General features: G+C 49.3%; 2 protein-coding genes across 2 annotated transcripts; one reads left to right on the top strand and one right to left on the bottom strand.

Annotated features, from left to right (window-relative positions):
* Positions 1-762: 762 nt before the first annotated feature.
* On the bottom strand, positions 763-4692 carry med10 (mediator complex subunit 10). Its single transcript, XM_086171473.1, has 4 exons — positions 3325-4692; positions 3143-3226; positions 1989-2091; positions 763-1459 (listed from the first exon to the last, which is right to left on the bottom strand). Exons 1-4 carry the CDS (start codon positions 3444-3446, stop codon positions 1364-1366), a joined length of 405 nt encoding a protein of 134 aa, XP_086027599.1. The 5' UTR covers positions 3447-4692; the 3' UTR covers positions 763-1363.
* A 560-nt stretch (positions 4693-5252) lies between these two features.
* Positions 5253-17405, top strand: ube2ql1 (ubiquitin conjugating enzyme E2 QL1). Its single transcript, XM_086171472.1, has 3 exons — positions 5253-5553; positions 5968-7002; positions 13800-17405. Exons 2-3 carry the CDS (start codon positions 6232-6234, stop codon positions 13929-13931), a joined length of 903 nt encoding a protein of 300 aa, XP_086027598.1. The 5' UTR covers positions 5253-5553; positions 5968-6231; the 3' UTR covers positions 13932-17405.
* Positions 17406-17685: the final 280 nt, after the last annotated feature.

Here is a 17685-nt window from a genome sequence, read left to right on the forward strand (position 1 = left end):
GATCTGATCGACAGCCATATTCTTATGATTATTTAAATGTTTTTTTTTTTTGTTCGTTCTAAACAATGCAGTAGACGACCACTGAAAATACTGCACTTCCTGTCACGACCACTAGGGGTTATGTTGCATGCCAGTGAGCATTGAAGACAAAAAAAAAAAAAGAAAGATTGGGAAACCAAATCCTGTCTTCTGCCCTACTATAAAATTCAGGTTGTGGTCTGACTAAACCGCATCAACTAAATGGCAGGAGTGTTCGGCAATCCTCAGGGAAGGGTGACGGCGAGGGGTTGAGGGGTGTCCGTATTACCCGGTGCCATAGATCACAAACCAATAACAGGGCTCATTTCCCTCCTCCTGTCACACCAGGGGGCTTCCAGGGTCAGGGGGCGTGTCGTCAGCATTAATCCTCTGGAAGAGGCGTGTTAGGCTGCGACCCGGCCGATGACGCAGCCTTGTCTATCCGGAACATCTGCCTCGATCTCGCGGCCAGACAGACACTGGAGGCGGAAAGTTTCGACCCAGGGGTTTCCGATGGCGACACCCGAGACGGAAGGTCTGATTCAAGACACCACAGTATCCTGGCAGGTTGTTTCTCCAGGTGTCCTGGCTTACTTTCAACCTTCTAAAATCTTTTTTTTTTTTTTTTTGATTATCCATGGGAAAAGCAGTTTTCGGTCAAGAGCATGAAATGATTGACCTAATGTGATAATGGGGAAATAGATGAGGAAAAATAAAAGGATTGATATTCAACAGACAAATTGCTTTCGGTCCAACAAGGATTATTTAATAACAAAAACATTTGTACAAAGGGGTAATAAATCCAGGGTGGGCTCGTTCCATGTCGTGGGATCAGGCACAGACTTTATAACGTTTGCATTTCCATGTGACAGCCAGCGGTAAACCTGAGCTTGGTACAAAATGTTATGGCCTGCGTGTGGTACAAATGGGCGCATTGCAACTGTCATGAGGCGTTACAAAAGAAAGTTAGATAAATATACTATATTTACAACTGATGATGCAGGATCAGGACGTCGCCGCGCAACTCTCGGTTCACGGCAGTTGGGATTTCAGAGAAATAACCCGCTGCTATTTCAACCCCCCGCATTTCTGCTCTCTCATTCTCCCGCTCAGTGTTCGGACAGTCCGAGAGGCAGAAAAGTAAATCGAAAATTAAAGGGCACGCTGAAACTAAAGTCCCTGGCAGCTGGTCAAAAAACAGCATCCTGGCATTTATGAGAAACGGTAACAGGTTTGTATGATTTCGTGCTCGGGACAGCGGGGGATCCTGCTCGGACGAACGCCACCCGTGCTTTGAATGCAAGGGTCGCGGGTTGAAAGGTCAGGGGTCGTGGTGCAGCGGTTACTAGGAGGGGGCATCGTCTCCGTGGATAGCTTTATATTTAGCCATGTCCTCTGGAAAGACTTTGCTGAGCTCTGAGATTAGAAGACTCTTGAATTTCTGGAAAGGAACAGAATATTTCAGTTTTAGGACTTTATGATTTACAACTCACACTAAACCTGGGCCACAGAAATATAAATGTGTTCGTATATGGATTTCTTTTCGCTTAGCTTCTCATATCAATATCCAGAAAAGGGATAAATATTGTACTACTATTGTTTTTTGCACATGGAAAGCTACATGTAACAATACATATATATGGCCCAATGGAGGTTAATTAGTTTTTAGACGCATTAAAGACTTTACTAATTTGGAAAACAGCAAGAAGAAATTAAAAACACAGTAAACAAATAAAAGGGGGCGGGGGGATCTATGCGGTTTCAATAGTGACAGAAATATGGACACAAACAATCCCTGTCAATAATGTCAAACCCCTGGATTTAAGTGGTTCGTCAGTAAGTAGTGACAAGGGCGTTATTCAGACGTTATTCGGCTGACAATGCCAAAGCTCATTTTAGACGTGCTTAGCGCAACACGGCAAGTGGTTCAGACGGAGTTTATTCTGAGTAACCTTGATATTATCACTTACCGTCATGGTGTCTATCTTTCCTTTCACCTGCTCGTTCCTTGCCAGGGCTCTCTCCAGACACTCCTTGGTGTACAGCTGGGGGTTGCGGCCTTGGTCGATGTACCTACAGATGGAGCGGAATGTCAGCCGCAATAAACTGCAATAAAGCTACGAAGGCCAAGTATTCTTCATGGTGTTCTTGAGGTGTTGAGATTTAAACGTCCTCTAAGGGAACTACCCTCTTTATGTGGTATGAAAGCCTAGAGTGTAAAATCGGTGCAGAACAATTCATACTGACAGGACACGTAGCAGAAAAATAAACTGCAAATGCACATTTTGAAATCCCCTCCAGATATGAGCACATGCGGTAAAGAATGCACATTAATCCATTTTATGCTTCAAGAACCGTTACTTGTAAGTCCTCGACCACATACATTTCATTTAAATGTCTATGCACACGACAGGGGCTTTTATTTGTCTCTGGCTCTTTATGTGTGTTTTCTTTACCTCTCTCAGTCAACTGTCCCTTATTAATTGTATGCCAGTGTCATGCTTGAGGGTGATGAGTGAACCTGAGTCTAATTCACTGTACCTTTTACATAATAAAAACAATAAACTTGTTTCTGACGCACATAGAGTGCCACTAATCGAAAATTCAGCATGTGTCTGACAGCAAGTACTTCGCTTTTACTTCATTTTCAGAGCACCATAAAGCAACCCCTCTCTATCTACTGGACACAACGAGGTTCCTGGAGTTCATCCTTGTAGTCTGTGTCTTAGCTTCTGTCTATAGAACAGTGGCCAAAGACGGGCTTTAAATCACTCATGATGTCACAAACACTGCTTGTGGGATCATCTTCTTGGAACGAACCGCAGAGGAAAACGGATTCTAATCGCTCACTTTGAACACAGTCGTATCGTGGACGGTCAAATTGTGCAGCCGCTGCATCCCATAGAAGACCAGGGGGTTCTATGCAGCAGCAAAACAAAAAGACGCGAGACACATTTGTCACTGGAGGAGGGCTTAAAATTGTAAGTGCCGTATGTAAGGTGGAGTGTTGCAATTCACTGTGTTCAGATTTTTTATTATGTAAACCGATCGATTCTGCAGCAAGCGGATAGTTAAATACACAACTACCTTGAAGCTAAAGCTAGCGATCTGTGACAGAACTCACTCAAAGACATCCAACGGGACGTTGATTTCGTGCAGCTGCTGCCGGCATTTCTCGATGTCTTGTAGTCCGGATATCATTAAATTTCTGAGGGTTGGAGAAAAAAAGAACACAGAAGTTGGCTGATATTTGATATTTCTAAGATAAATAAAGGGGTAAAGCGGGGAGGGTGAGACGTGACTCACAGTTTTTGGTTGAGTCCTGCCTGGCTGCTGGGCTGGAAGTCGCTGACGATGATACCTAACTGTCGAATGTTCTCGATGAATTTCTCGAGGTGTTCCTCCAGGTTGTCCACCTTCTCCGCCATTTCAAAAGGGCCCGCTTTCAAACAAAAATAAACGCCACGAATAGACGGACAACGGTGGATTTTCACGTCAGAAATACTAGCTGTTTACTGATAGCCACCGAGTATACGTTAGCCCGACTCTGAAACGCTTTACGGCAAGCTAACGGCCAATCGCTGAGGGGCTTGTTTAGTTACCATGGCGACGTCCAATGGTATCGTGCCGTTCCGCAGCACCCACTGTTTTCAACAGTCGTAGTGCCCGGAAGTAAACGAACCCTTTGTCAAGACTGTCACATCCGCCTGGATAAAAGCTGCGCGGAATTATTATAAAATCACATTATTCAAATCGCACCGAATCCACATGTGAATATGAATGTGTTTTGGAACTGGGATTTTGTTCGAGCGCAATATCTCAAAGAGTAATTAATATGCTTTACGCTTCACGAAAAGGTCGACATATACGCAATGGCTGACTTTTTATAGTTGAAAAACACAGGTGACTTAGCAAACGAGGTGTGCCAGAATTGTTGGTGTTATAAATGATTCGTAAAAATAGACTTTTAAAAAAATGAATTAAAAAAGTCTAAATGTGAAAGATGCATTTATCCATCTGATGTATGTATCTTTTTTCACCATTCTACAAACCTTACATCCATTGAATATCAACTATTACTGCAGTGACAAATTAGCCGAATGCAACTCATCAACTGTTCTGCAAAATGCGCACATCTTATTCTACATTGCTCTAATTTGACCTAGTAAGTGTAAAATTAGCTAACCATGCAAGCGTCCGTAAAAACGGATGACTCTTAAATGAATGTGCAATTTCCCAACACTTGAACTCCCACACCAATATGCAGCTTCCCACGTCTTCCCATTTCACTTCGGAAGCAACAGTAACACAAAGAAGTCAGTTTTGTTTACAGTTTAAAACTTACTGGGTCAAGACAGAGTGGAGATGCTTGTGCAAGCAGAGAGCCCCAAAGAATAAATGTCTATGATATTTGCACCGTTTTATCATCATTACCCCAACAGGTACACGCTTATAAATGTGTAGATCACGTATCTCCAGAAGTGGGAAGGAAGAATCATAATGAGATTGAAGGTTTTTGAACTGCGTGTCACTATTCAGGTGAACACAGAACTGAATTATGATTTATAAACTTAGCTCATTGAAACCTCCGGATGTCAAACAAGTGCTGTAACAGCAGAGGTCAACAGGCCCGTGACGGATGAGAAGGCAGTACCAAGGTGGAGCAGAGCTTTACCAAGAACTGAAAGAAAAGGGGGGGAAAAAAAGTCAAACTGTAAGCTAAATGAACCACAAAATGGTCTGTATTATCAAGTGTCACAAGATAACCTTTCCCGAGTAAATCTCCTCCAAGTAGGTGACACCGAAACGAACAGAGCGAACCGGGAGAGAAACTCCCCTTCAGAATAAAATCAGCCTCATGATGTAATGCTCCTGTCACGGTGCTGCTTCCCACACGGCAAAACAACCCTTGGTTACAGAGCTTTTCGCATGACGCCATATCGATCGGGATTATATTTTGCTCGTATAGATCCTTCCCAACGAAACACACTTTGATCGATTCCAAAACATCCTTTTCTCTCCAATCGTATGTCAGCGCTTGCATCATAAATAGAGATGAGATGTAACATGTGAAGTGTTGTTGTGTGTGTGTGTGTATGTTTTTTTTTTGTTTTTTTGTTTTTTTTTATAGAAGGGGGCTGCAGCAAACTCAATCCAATCTTTTCCTCCTCCGTTTCAGGGAAAGTCATATGCTTTTATTTTGAAACGCTGCGCCGCACCGCTCCGCCCGGTGAGAGCAGACCGAGCGAGGAGGATTACCGGGGGCCGGCTCGTCCTCTCCTGCATTAATGCCGGAGCCGCTGCAGCTGCACACACACGCACACACACCCACACACACGCACTCACGCACACACACACACGCACACACACATCCGAGGCGGCCGTCCCGCTCCTGAAGGCAGCCCGGCTTCGGCGGCGCGCAGCTCTCCTTGGATGGTGGAGCCTCTGGAGGGACGGAGGGGGTGTCCTTTCTCCAACGCACACCGGGATAAGCGCTGAATCCCGGGACGGGCACGGACGGAAACCGAGTGTCGGGTAAGCGGAAGGTGTCGGGGCATAAAGGGAAAATGTGTGTGTGTGTGTGTGTGTGTGTGAGGTGGTGTGTGTGTATTGGAAGTCGGCGGTAATTCAACGTGACCTGCGCTTTGTGACATTTCCGCCCGACCTTTACGGCGCTATCTAAATTCAATCTCGACTCGGATCATTTCTGTTGTTCCCCTCGATCCCGATCCGATAGATCGTATCGATAACCTCCGGTGTCCGGGGGAGGGGCGGGGGGTGCGCACCTGCGGCGCTGCGTAATGCCGCAGCCGCGGTCACGACGACGGTCGAACGCGCGACCGAATTCCACGCGAAATGCGTGTTATTTGATTTAAGTGTTGGTCTCGGAGTGTTAACACCCCCTCTGCCCCCCACCCCCACCCACCCACCCACCCACCCTCTCTCCAGCAGAGCCGGGACGCGTCGGGATGATGTTCTGAGGAGGAACCGCGCAGGCTCGTCCCTGCAGGCTGCAGCGCGGAGGGGGGACAAGCTCCGTCCGAGATACGAGCATCAGCCCAAGGAGAAAGGAAGTCGTCCCTGCGTGCGTGTGTGTGTGTGTGTGCGTGTGTGTGGAGGGAGGAGGGAACCCGGCTCGAAAGGGTGAATCTCGCCCCTCTGCGTGGGGAAAGGCGGAGGAGGAGAGACCGGGAGAAGACGGGAAAGAAAATTATGGCCACCCTACTGCGGAAGATCGGTCTGATCCGCCTGCACGACCGAGACACCGAGGACCCCAAGCACCACCAGGGCTCGTTGAAGGGCAGCAAAGGCACCCAGAAGAATAACGCCAACAAGCACTGCCAGACCGCCAACGACGCCAACATCCTGAGCACCCCGGAGATCAAGGCGAGGAAGCTGGACCAGCACGCCAAGGACAAGCCGTCCGGCAAGGAGAGGCAGGCCAGGGATGCGAAGGAGAAGCAGCAGACGGGAGGAGGTGGAGGTAGCGGAGGAGGAGGCGGAGGAGGAGGAGGAGGAGGAGGAGGAGGAGGAGGCGGAGGAGGAGGGAGCAAAGCCACCAGTGCCTCCTCCATACCACCGCTGGCGCCTCACCGGCAACACTGCACCCAGGTGCGGACGCGGCGGCTGATGAAGGAGCTGCAGGAGATCCGGAGGTTAGGGGACAACTTCATCACGGTGGAGCTGGTGGAGGACAACCTGTACGACTGGAACGTCAAGCTGCACCAAGTGGACAAGGACTCGGCGCTGTGGCAGGACATGAAGGAGACGAGCACCGAGTTCATTCTGCTCAACGTCACCTTCCCCGACAATTTCCCCTTCTCGCCGCCGTTCATGCGGGTGCTGACGCCGCGGCTGGAGAACGGCTACGTGCTGGACGGCGGCGCCATATGCATGGAGCTGTTGACCCCCCGCGGATGGTCCAGCGCCTACACGGTGGAGGCGGTCATGAGGCAGTTCGCGGCGAGTCTCGTACGAGGACAGGTGAGGCGGGTTTTGGGGTGAGGCGGGTTTGGGGTCGGGGTGCCGCTCGGGACGCCGCCGGCTGCGGGAGACGAGCGGCTCAGTCCGTGCGTCATGCGTAATGAACGCGTAAAAGCGGTTTGGCACAGCAGCCGAGGACAGGGTTAGAAGACACGCACACACACACACGCTCCTTTCCCGCTGAAAACATCCACACTGTTCGTGGGCGGTGGGGGGGGGGAGTATTATTAATCTTGATGTGACTTTACGGCAGCCATTTCAGGCAGACTCAGTATCTCTCCGCGCCTCTGCAGTCCCCCTCCCTCCATCACCTCCCTTTATCGCCCCCATAAATTCGCCTCCTGTGATAACCGAGTCCCGGAGCCGGCGCCGGAGGGGCTCTAACGCAGTCCCGTAACATCCGCACTTCCGGCCTGTAATTTCCTGAGGAAGACCCGGCGCGCTCGGTGCCCGTGGAAACGGATTGAGGGATCCACGCAGCAGGTAGCTCTCCTAGCGGCTGGGATTTAGACTGACTAGATTATGTAATCCTGTCAAATCTGTTTCCTCATCCTGCGTGCACTGCAGCAGCAGCAGCTGCAGCTGCAAGGAGGGCTGCTTTGCAATTCCCGACCGAAACGGCTGCATCTCCAGCTGCACTCCGGGGTATAATCGTTTAAACCCTCAATAGACCCCCCCCCCCCCCCTCTTTAAGCTTGAAAAATGAAACAACACACACACTGCGTTTCTAAAATGAACACTTTGGTGTCACATTTTCTCTGCAGGACATGAAGCTGCTTGTTTCTCCTCAGCCGGGCCCTTTATCTTTTTTTTCCTTTTGACATCAGCAGGACGACAGTATGACAGGCGACCTTATGTAAACTGTCACCCCCCCCCCCAACCCCCCCCCCCCCCCCAACCGCCCCCCACCCCCACCCCGTCACAGCTTTTCTGCCCTGGGTAATATAACTCAGCACTATTCCCAAGTCATCTGTGTTCATTTAGCATCTTACTTCCACGAGAGGTCATGCAAAAACTACCCAAAGCAGAGAGGTTGCGTGTATGTGTGTGTACAATTGTATGTGTGTGTGTGTGTGTGTGTGTGCATACTGCAGCTTTGCAACACTTCCTTATTACACAGTAGTGTCTCCAGTTTCCGCCAGGAAGGATTATTGATTAATCATCCCAGTGTGTGTTTGTTTGGTCTTTTTTTTTTTTTTGCATCTTGCGTGTGTGTTTTCCATCCCTTACGCAGACAGAGCTCTATATATAAACCTAAACACACATAATGTATTTATTTAGCCTTGAAAGCCGGTTCTCCGTGAAGATAATGGCGTGGCTTGTACAAAAGCCGTGTCTATTTTTGGAGCGAGGGGATCCATGTGGTGACAAGAGTGCTGAGATGATAGTCGATGTACTCGACACTTCGCCCGTAGATGAGAGGGAGGAGCGGAAATGAGAGGTGTATATATAGACAGGAGGTGAGACTCTGACAACACAAACCCATTATCTGTGTGTGTTTAGCGCCCCGTTTGTGAGATGACCGTGGAATCCTGCGCGCGGGTCGAAACCCGGCATCATCTCAGACGCCGGTCGTTTTTTTCCGAGGGCCAGTGTCGTCGCTCTCATGTTCTCCCGACGTTGCATTGTCAACTCAGATAAATCGAACCTCTTCCGAATGCCTACATGACCCGACCGTATGATAGATGGTCCAGTCCCATATTAGATGTTTATTTCTTATGTTAAATTGAATTACTATACATATAGACATTTCTTACATCCGTCTGCTGCAGCGGTATCAAGGATCTAAACAAGCTCTGGTTGTGTTCTTTCAGCTACTTGTATGAGCTCCCAAAGGAATACAGGGACGATTATATGTCAGCAACCCGATGTACATTTGTGTATTTTCTCTTTTGCAGTGTTTGTGGCTCTCTGTCTGGGCACCCGCAGATTATTTTGAAGCGATCCTGGCATATTAGGGGGTAATAAAACCAGTCTTGAGCTGAGGATCTAGTAATGACAACCTCTAAAATATAGATAACCCCCACCCTCCCCTCCCCAAATCTGACAAATCCAATTCGGAGAGCTCTCTCGGCAGTCTCATTTTGATTACTTTCAATCAGTCATGTGGGATTAAAACCGTCAGCCTGCAGAGGCGGAGGACCCGACGTTTTCAGGAGAAATCGGCCATTAACGCCGCCTCCCGTCGTCCGGCGTGCAGATTTTCTCTGCAAAAAAAAAAAAAAAAGCCTCACATCAAGCTCCGGGTGAAGGAATCATTAGTAAACTGTGGGATCAGCAGAGTCGGCGGCCGAAGTTTCGCGTGAGTTACGATGGCTGTCGTCGCTCGGCAGATGCAGCCGAATAATTGCGAACTATCGGTGCAGACGGAGGAGCCGGGATAATTGGCAGCCAGTACAAACACGACGGTATTTGTCCCCCCGTGACCCCGCCGTGCCCCCCCCCGGGGCAGGGGGCTCGCCCCGGTGATCCGATGAGGATGACGACGCCATCGATCCCTCTATGTTTATCCCCGACCTCATCAAGCACACGTCCGCATTACGTAATCCCCCCCCCCCCCCCGCCTCCTCGCCGTCCCCAGAGCCCATTCCCGACATGCCCCGCGGCCCGCCCATTGAGCGATCTCCATTCATACGACCGCACAGCAGCCGCTTCGCACAAGTGCGCGTCGTGCCCCCGCCCCCTCTTTAGCGAGCGAGCGAGCGCTGGGCCGAAATAGATAAACACTGACATGGCACCGACAGGCCCGGAGCACTCCCTTCTTTTCTCACGAGCATTCCTTTCTTTCTCTGCCCATCGTCGGACGCATCATTCATCCGCAGAGGCATTCTTGTCCGTGACTGCGAGCACAATGGCGGTAATTAATGCTCAATTTCAACTCCGCCAGCCGAAGTCACACACTTTTTTTGTTGGGGTTCGCGCATCAGTACACTCATTCAGGCGTATATTTGGACTCACCTCTTCGACCATTCATTCCCACACTCTCTCCTGCGAGATCATAAACGATCCGATCAAAAACCAGCGTAAAACCACAAATCCGTCACATGATCCCGGATAAATTGACACCTTTTGCTCTTAACTTGTAAAGTGTGTTTTTAACGCCAAAAAATGCGAAAATCCAAAATCCAGCCGCTGCATAGAAGCTTACAGCAGACGGACAGAAACGGACAAAATGAGATTTTGTTCTAAAGCAGCCCAAAGTTCCTCCAGCCCATCATAATCAAAACTGTTTTTTTTTCACACAGCAGCGCCTCTTAAGTTGCATGCAAAAAGATTAAATGAGTCACCCACACACACACACACAGAGTTTCATTTGGAATTTAATAAAAGATAGTTCGTAGCCGCGCAGCGGCGCAACATAAAAACCACACGTATCTCCACGCTTCCCATCGGTCGCCATGGTGATGGCCCGGCTGTAACACAGGCCAATCAACATAATTACCACCTCCACGGGAAGGTGCCGCCATTAAGTGGCGAGCACAGCGATACGCATGGCAGTAGATGGCGGTGGATAATGAGTTTGCTCATGATTGTTTTCTGTGCCGTGTTGTCGGGTTCACAGGCCACCGGGACGCGGCGTGGGTTTTCCGTGCGTCGGCGCTTTGAGAAAGAGGACGCTGACTTTTTGATACGGTAAAACGGGGGCCGGTGGCCGCCGTGCGCGGTCAAACGGCGAGATTATCCGAGGGCGTCACGATGGAGTCACGCGTGACTACGGACGATTGTCGAGGGAATTGAGGACAACACCGGAGGAAACGGGCACGCGTTAGCGTCACCGGGCTTAGCTGGTGAAACGAGGCCACCGTTGTCACCGGGATGGAAACTGTAACCCTAATCTCCAGATCATTCCGCGTTATCACCTCGTCGCCCTTCATCCCCCCTCGGCATCACCGCCCGCCCAAAATAGCCGAGCAGGTACGCAACAGGACGCGCCGATAGACCAATCGGATCGCACGCCAGGAGCAACCGGCCTCGGGAGTGTTTTTACAGAGCCCAGCGCTCAGCTCTTCCTTCCTCCCTGAAATATGGCCTCCATTTTCTGATTTGGGAGGTAAAATGATCTCTTAGGTCCGGCAGTGAGACTTGGTCAGACTTAACCTGACTGCGTTCGTTCCAACAGCCGCGAAATTCGTGATCCCGTCAAGAAAAACACGGCCGCTTGTAAAACCGAAACACCAAGCCAAGCCCAGCTCAAACCGAAAACGATCAACTCATCATCTGTTCGGTGAATCAGTGTTTTGTTTTTTTTTTCCCACGAAAAGACGCGGAACGGTGCTTATTTTCTCGTTTGTCGGGAGAAAAAGCACTGAAAAGAAACCTTGCATGATAGGATTTCCCTTTCTTTGTGTGTACAAATAGATTCTGACTGCTGACAAACCTAGAATAGCATGTGGATGATAATCTGAAAATATCTAAGCGCTGGAATCCTCAAATTACCTGAAAATCAGCATCAAGTTCTCCAGGATCCGGCAGGAAACTGATATTTTAAGGAGATAAGCAAGTAATAAATGGCCTCTGAATGCGATGATTTTGATGATTTCCTGTTTCCCGAAGGCCTCTACCGCCCCCGTCACACAATGGATCATTCCCTGTTCCGTCACCGAGAAGCAGGACGCAAGCGTCCCGCCGCAGGGGCTGTTGTTGTTTTTTTTTCTGCACCAAAAATACCGTTCGCGTCGGTTTCGGCGGAAGGTCCTGCTTGCCAAGAAGCGCTCAGGCCGGAGGGGTTGGGAGGCGGCGGGACCGGGCGAATGCATGTTTGAGGACGCGGCCTCAGCGTGGAAAAACAAGTCAGTTGGCGGACGCCGCTGCCGGGCTCGTCACGACTTCTTTGTTTCGCGCAGGAAGTGATTCACCTTACGCTGTAGTGACTTGTCTTTGAGTCACACCTCGTATTTCCCGATGCGGAGGCCGCCGTCGCTCCTTTCAATTCATACTCCCAACCGGGCGTCCGCTTTGCGACGCCGCTAACAACGGCTCCCTTCGTCACGGGCCGTGCGCGTGAGGAGGCGTGAATGTTTCCCGGGTCCTCGGCGATTCTTGCAAAAAAAAAAAAAAAAAAAAAGAAATAAAATAAGCTGCTGCTTCATTCTTCAGGTGTTCTGCTAATTATAATAAAAGCAAAAGAATGTCATTATTTTCATCCATTTACACGCCGAGATGAACCAGTGAGTGTTGCTTGAAGTTGTCGTGTTTTTTTTAAAAAGATTTTCTCACATTTTTAGCAAAAATAATAATGTTTGCAGGGACTTCTTGCTATTTCGGGGACAGGGGCAATTTTTTTCCTCTGCACCTGGTCATTTTTGTACGACACCCAGCCAAGTATGAATTCATATTATTGCTATAGTTTAATTAGCCACGCAGACGGGGAATAAAAAGGCCGAGCCGTCCTCTGGGATGATTTCCGCCGCTCTGCGGGAGAAGAAAGGCCGGGTTTGTTGTGGATAGCTGAAGATGAGGTCGCTCCTCCTGTAGCACTTCACTGATAACGGCTGATAAGGCGCTCATTTCACGGACCAACATCCGCCGTCCCGGCTAGATGCCCCCCGGCATTTATTTCCCGTCACATTTACGACCCCATCCCCGTCCCGCTGACGTCGTTCTTCGCCATTTCCCCGCCGCCCGCTGCACAAGAGATTATTTGCGCCCCTGATTGAACTTGATGTCTTAAAAGCTCAGCTCCCTGGTTTTTTAACCGCGATATGGTGTTGGTCAGCTGGAGTCCGCGGCGGCGGTTCAGTCAGCGGGTCGCCCGCGGCCGTGCTTTTATCCAACCCGTCCTTCCTGCGCTCACGTCAACCAGTGTTGTTTTGTGACCCTTTGTTTTTTTTTTTAACGTCTGAAAAATCGCTCTGCATTCCCAGAACAAGCCCGGCACAGACGCCGGCGAGGCTCAGTTTCCGTCTGATCGACAATCCAGAGCAGGGATGTGGAGTCTATGCACCCGTGCTTGTTTCGTAGTTTTCACATCAAGATGAAAATTTTTGAGAAAAGAACGGATTTTATTTTCCTCACTTTTTTTTCCATATTTCTAATCCTGAATTTATTTATTTACCTAATATAAAAAATAAAAAAAAATCATTCAGAAAAGGGGTGGGGGGTTTTGTCAACTCATGGGACATTTTACACTTTTTGGAAAAAAAAAAAAAAATCCCAAATAGCCACCTGCATTTGTGGTTCAGAGAAAACATTTTCTGGTATTTTTTTTCTCAGTATTTTGCTTTTCCAATTTTTTTTGGAAGCTGCTCCTATGAATTTTTTTTTTTAATATTCCCAAATAGTTACATGTATTACTGGTGGTGGCATAAACCCACAACCAACAAGAAGCGCTCATCACCGACACGCATGATACGATACGTCACATATATATATATATATAAAACCATTGCTTTAATTTCCGATACATGTAAAAATGATGTTATCTATCATTTCGATACCCGGTACGATTTCAACCGGGGGGCCCTTTCTGTGTGGACTTTGCACGTTATCCTAGTGTCTGCCTGGGTTCCTCTGGTTTCTCTAGCCAACATTACAAATGATAACCAGTAGTTGCATAAAAGAATGTTAAAGGAAAACATCGTTCCGTTAGAGCGTCCCAACACAAAGTGACGTGCTACGTTGCCTCTCATTTGAAGACGACTGAAATCTATATTAATGTAAATACAATTGCGTGCATTGGGATCATGTGTCCCGTCGGCTCTCAAGAGTCTCACAACAACCGCCGGTTTATCATCCTTTTATAAGTTTTGTGCATTTCTTGATATTTCATGACCTTATTCTCGTCTCTGTCCTCACAGGGGCGCATATGTAGGAAAGCGGGGAAGTCCAAGAAAGCGTTTAGCCGGAAAGAAGCCGAGGCTACCTTCAAGTCCTTGGTGAAGACCCACGAGAAGTACGGCTGGGTGTCGCCGCCCGTGTCCGACGGCTGAGCGCCGGGGCGTCGGCCCTGCGACCCCTGCGCTAGCCGGACCGAACCCCAGCTAGCCCCGACACGCAACACGACACACCACGCTAATCATCTTTCACCGTTTTCCCGTTCCACTCCAGAAATCTTTTCCTTTTTTTTTTTTTTTTTTTTTTTTTTTTTTTAATGTCTTGCGTGTCCGTGTTTATCGACATCTTCTTTTCCGGATCGTTTTCTTATCCTCGCCACTGCCGGAGAGCAGACGCGCCGCCATTGTCGTAAACTACTCCTCCGAGAGCGCGCCGTCACCCCGTCTACCCTCTCGCTTCGTAAAAGGGGCCCGAGCGGAAGATGTATGTGTGTGTGTGTGTGTGTGTGTGTGTGTTTGAATGTTTGCCACATCATCTGACATAAGCCGGGGCGCGTCCACATGCATGCAGTGTGCATCAACGTCGGTGTTTTGTTTTGTTTTCCCCGTTCTTTTACCCACCAAAACACAAGTGCGGATGGACAAACAGGATGTGGACTTTTCAGACCCGACGCGAAAGACTTTTACACAAGCAAGAAGATTCGCCCTCCCCTCTTCCTGTTGTCCCTCCTCGCCATCCCCGTCGCACTGATTCCGGCATTATTTCCCATCTGCCCTCTCCGTGGCTGTCGGGTCATTTACATATAAATGAAGCTGTTAATGTTTATTAGACGGGCAGCGCGCCGGCGTTCGCACTCACTCAGTCACTCCTCCATTTCCCCCTTTTCCCTTGAAACTGTGGAGTTGCTCACAGTTCGATGCAACATGAAGATTGTAATTTACGTGGAGCTGTGCTCTCTCTCTCTTTATCTATCTCGCTCGCTCATCCACTTTTTCCTTTCTCTCCATCTACTTTGGCTAAATTTAGAGCTCACTGTTGCATAGATGGGGATTGATTTCTAATGGGGGGGACAAAAAAAAAAAAGAAACCACGTGTCGCTTTATGCAGGAGATTGTTTGATAAATAGAATGACAGTGCATCAACCCTCTCTATCTCTCCCTCTACAATTGTTCATGTGTGTGTGTGTGCGCGCGTGCATGTGTGTTCAGGAGAGGAAGAAGACTGTAATTCCCATGATTTAGATACCAGATGGTACAGCTGAAGGCCAGGCCTCAGCACATGTGTGTCTGTGTTTGTGAGCAAAGGGAGGCAACCCTTCAAACGGAGAAAAATATGATTGAACTGTGAACGACGCTAAAGGGAGCACTGTTTGTTTCTGCTAAACTACGTGTCTTGTTCTACTGTCTTTGTCAACTCCTGATTATTATTAGTGTAAACACGCCGGTGTGTTTGTGAGGGAGGTTTTCTGTGTGTGCACTGCCTCATACGTCGTCTCTCTCTCTCTCTTAAAGAACTCAAGGTCAGTAGAAAAAAAATATGCAGATGTCTAGCTGCGCTGCACACGCACTCACACACACACACACACACACACACACACACACACACACACACACACACACACACACGTCCACCTGCAGCCTCCACGGTGGTGGGAACACCCCAAGACTTGCAGGCAGACCGGAGCGGGAGTCCCGCGGCGCTCTCGATGAATGTACGCTGTCCGACGTCGGCCCAAAGCGGGAGACGAACGGCGGCCGCTAGAGGAGAGCGAAAATAGGGCCGAGGCTTCGATCGACACGGCCTCGCCTCTCGGAAATGTCCGGTGGTTTGCAAAATGGCGGTAGATGTCATTCGCTCGTGCCGCCGCGGTTACTTCGCGCGCACGCCGCTCCTCAACGCGAGGAGGAGGTTTTGAGACTCAGTACGGAAAATGCGGCAAAATCGAGGCCCGGACGGGTCCGCGGACGGCCCGCCCGGTCCGGCGGACTCCTCGGCGGTTAAATCTGCCGGTTAAATGTCAACGCGGGAGCTGCTAATTGGTCTGACATTTCAACTGAGCGTCATTAGAGGAGAGCGGCGAGGGCAGAGTGATGGAGGACGTCAAACCTCCTGCTCGGCGTTGACATTTTGTCACTCCCTGCCCCCTTCCTCGTTTTTTTTTTTTTGTTTTGTTTTTTCTTTGTTTCCGGGAGGGGGGGGAAGAGGAGGCAGCGAGCTCTCAGCAGGCCTCGACGGTGATCCCAGAGCCGGATGTTTGGACCCACGAGCACAGGCGCAGCTTGAACTTTACAGCTGGATCCCACACACACACACACACACACACACACACACACACACGGAAAGCACGCACTGGTCCGCAGCAAGGATTACTTTTCATGTTACTGTGACCCATAAGAGGATAAAGACTCGAATCCGCGCGTTCACTCCCGTCCTCGTCCACCAGGGGAAAATCGGCCTCAGGAGCCGAGCGGAGGCGAGCCGCGTCCCCAAAAGTACCCCCCCCCCATCAGGAATCGGCGTCCGTCCGTGTGCCGGTGCATGTGTGAGCAAATACGTGTCTGCACTCCCGTCGAGAAATGAGAATTAAAAAAATTTTAAAAAGATACGACATACCATCTGATCTGTGAACATGTGTTAGTCCTCCTTCAAGTTGGCTCGTCATTTCAGGGTTGGTGGTCTCGTGTGCTCTCGGCCGGTCGGCGGAGGATCACCCAGACCAAACACCTCCAAGCTGAGTGTTTGCTGGCAAATAATTTTGTGACATAGTTTAGATCGGTAGTTTGCAGACACTAACTGAACTGATTATGTTGTATTATATCTGCATGTGATATGTGATTGGTAGCTAGCTACTGTATATATTTTCAAGAAAAGCAAGAAAGGATACGGAGACAAAACAAAAATGCAAATGCTTCTCCTTTTTGTTATATTCTTTTTTTTTTTTTTTTCTTTCCCGGGGGGAGCGGTCGGGTGGGCGGGGCTTCTGTACTCTGTGTATTTAACTTTTTTATTTCGGCGCGTCCTAAAATGTCACGTTGCGTTCTCTGAATGTTTGTGTTTTTAATTTATTCGTGGTTTGCCAAAATGAAGATTTCGAAGCATGTTGCGGGTACCGTCGTGAGAAAAAGAGAAAAAAACAAAACAAAAAAAAAAAAAAAAAAAAGAATGGTAGCCTCCGTGTGTGCGTGTGTGTGATGGGTGAAGGCGTGTTTATTCGCGGGGACTTTCGGGCGGAAAAAGGACGCAAGGTTGCTAAGCCTTGGGGTCTTAAAGGGAGCGTCAGAAGTGGAATCTAGAAAATCACCCGTCCCGTCCATGATGTCACTGCAGTTCCTTCCCCCGCAATTCGGATCCTGGACGACGTCGAGGCGAAGATTTGGACAAAATCCCCCTCAGTCACAGACAAAGGGTCGCCGTGACCTCCCAGTGCTTTCAAGTCTCACCCGTCGGAAGAAAAACAGGCGCGCCGGCCCCGTTTTCCGGGGTTCCCCCGAGGCTATCGGGTCCCCGCTCCCGACTCGAGCGTTTGGTCGAGACCGAGGCGTGAAAAGAAAAAAAGGTGAAAAAGTGAAAGGTCATTTGCAAGACCAAACAGGAATGTGCAATAAAAAGTTACAGCATATTCAAAGTGATGGAACCGTGTTGTGTTTTCAATCAGCGATCGCGAGCTCGTTCGCTTTTTTTTTTTCGGCGCACGCGTTCTAATGACCTGCTCCGGGGCTGCGGCGTCCTCTTCCCCGGCCTCCGCATTGTCCTATTTTCCGTCGCTGCATTCGCCGACGGATCGTTCGCAGCCGCTCGTGACGGCCTGCTCGGCGGTCGGTCCTTCCCCCCTCCACCTCCGCGGAGCCGTCCGACGCCAACTTCAGACCACCGGAATTTATCCGTGATTTTCCAACCCGTGACCGAGAA

Source organism: Fistularia commersonii, chromosome 24, assembly GCF_037954325.1.
Source record: "Fistularia commersonii isolate RoL2024-O1a breed Wild chromosome 24, RoL_Fcom_v1.0, whole genome shotgun sequence".
In the NCBI taxonomy this organism is placed as follows: domain Eukaryota; kingdom Metazoa; phylum Chordata; class Actinopteri; order Syngnathiformes; family Fistulariidae; genus Fistularia; species Fistularia commersonii.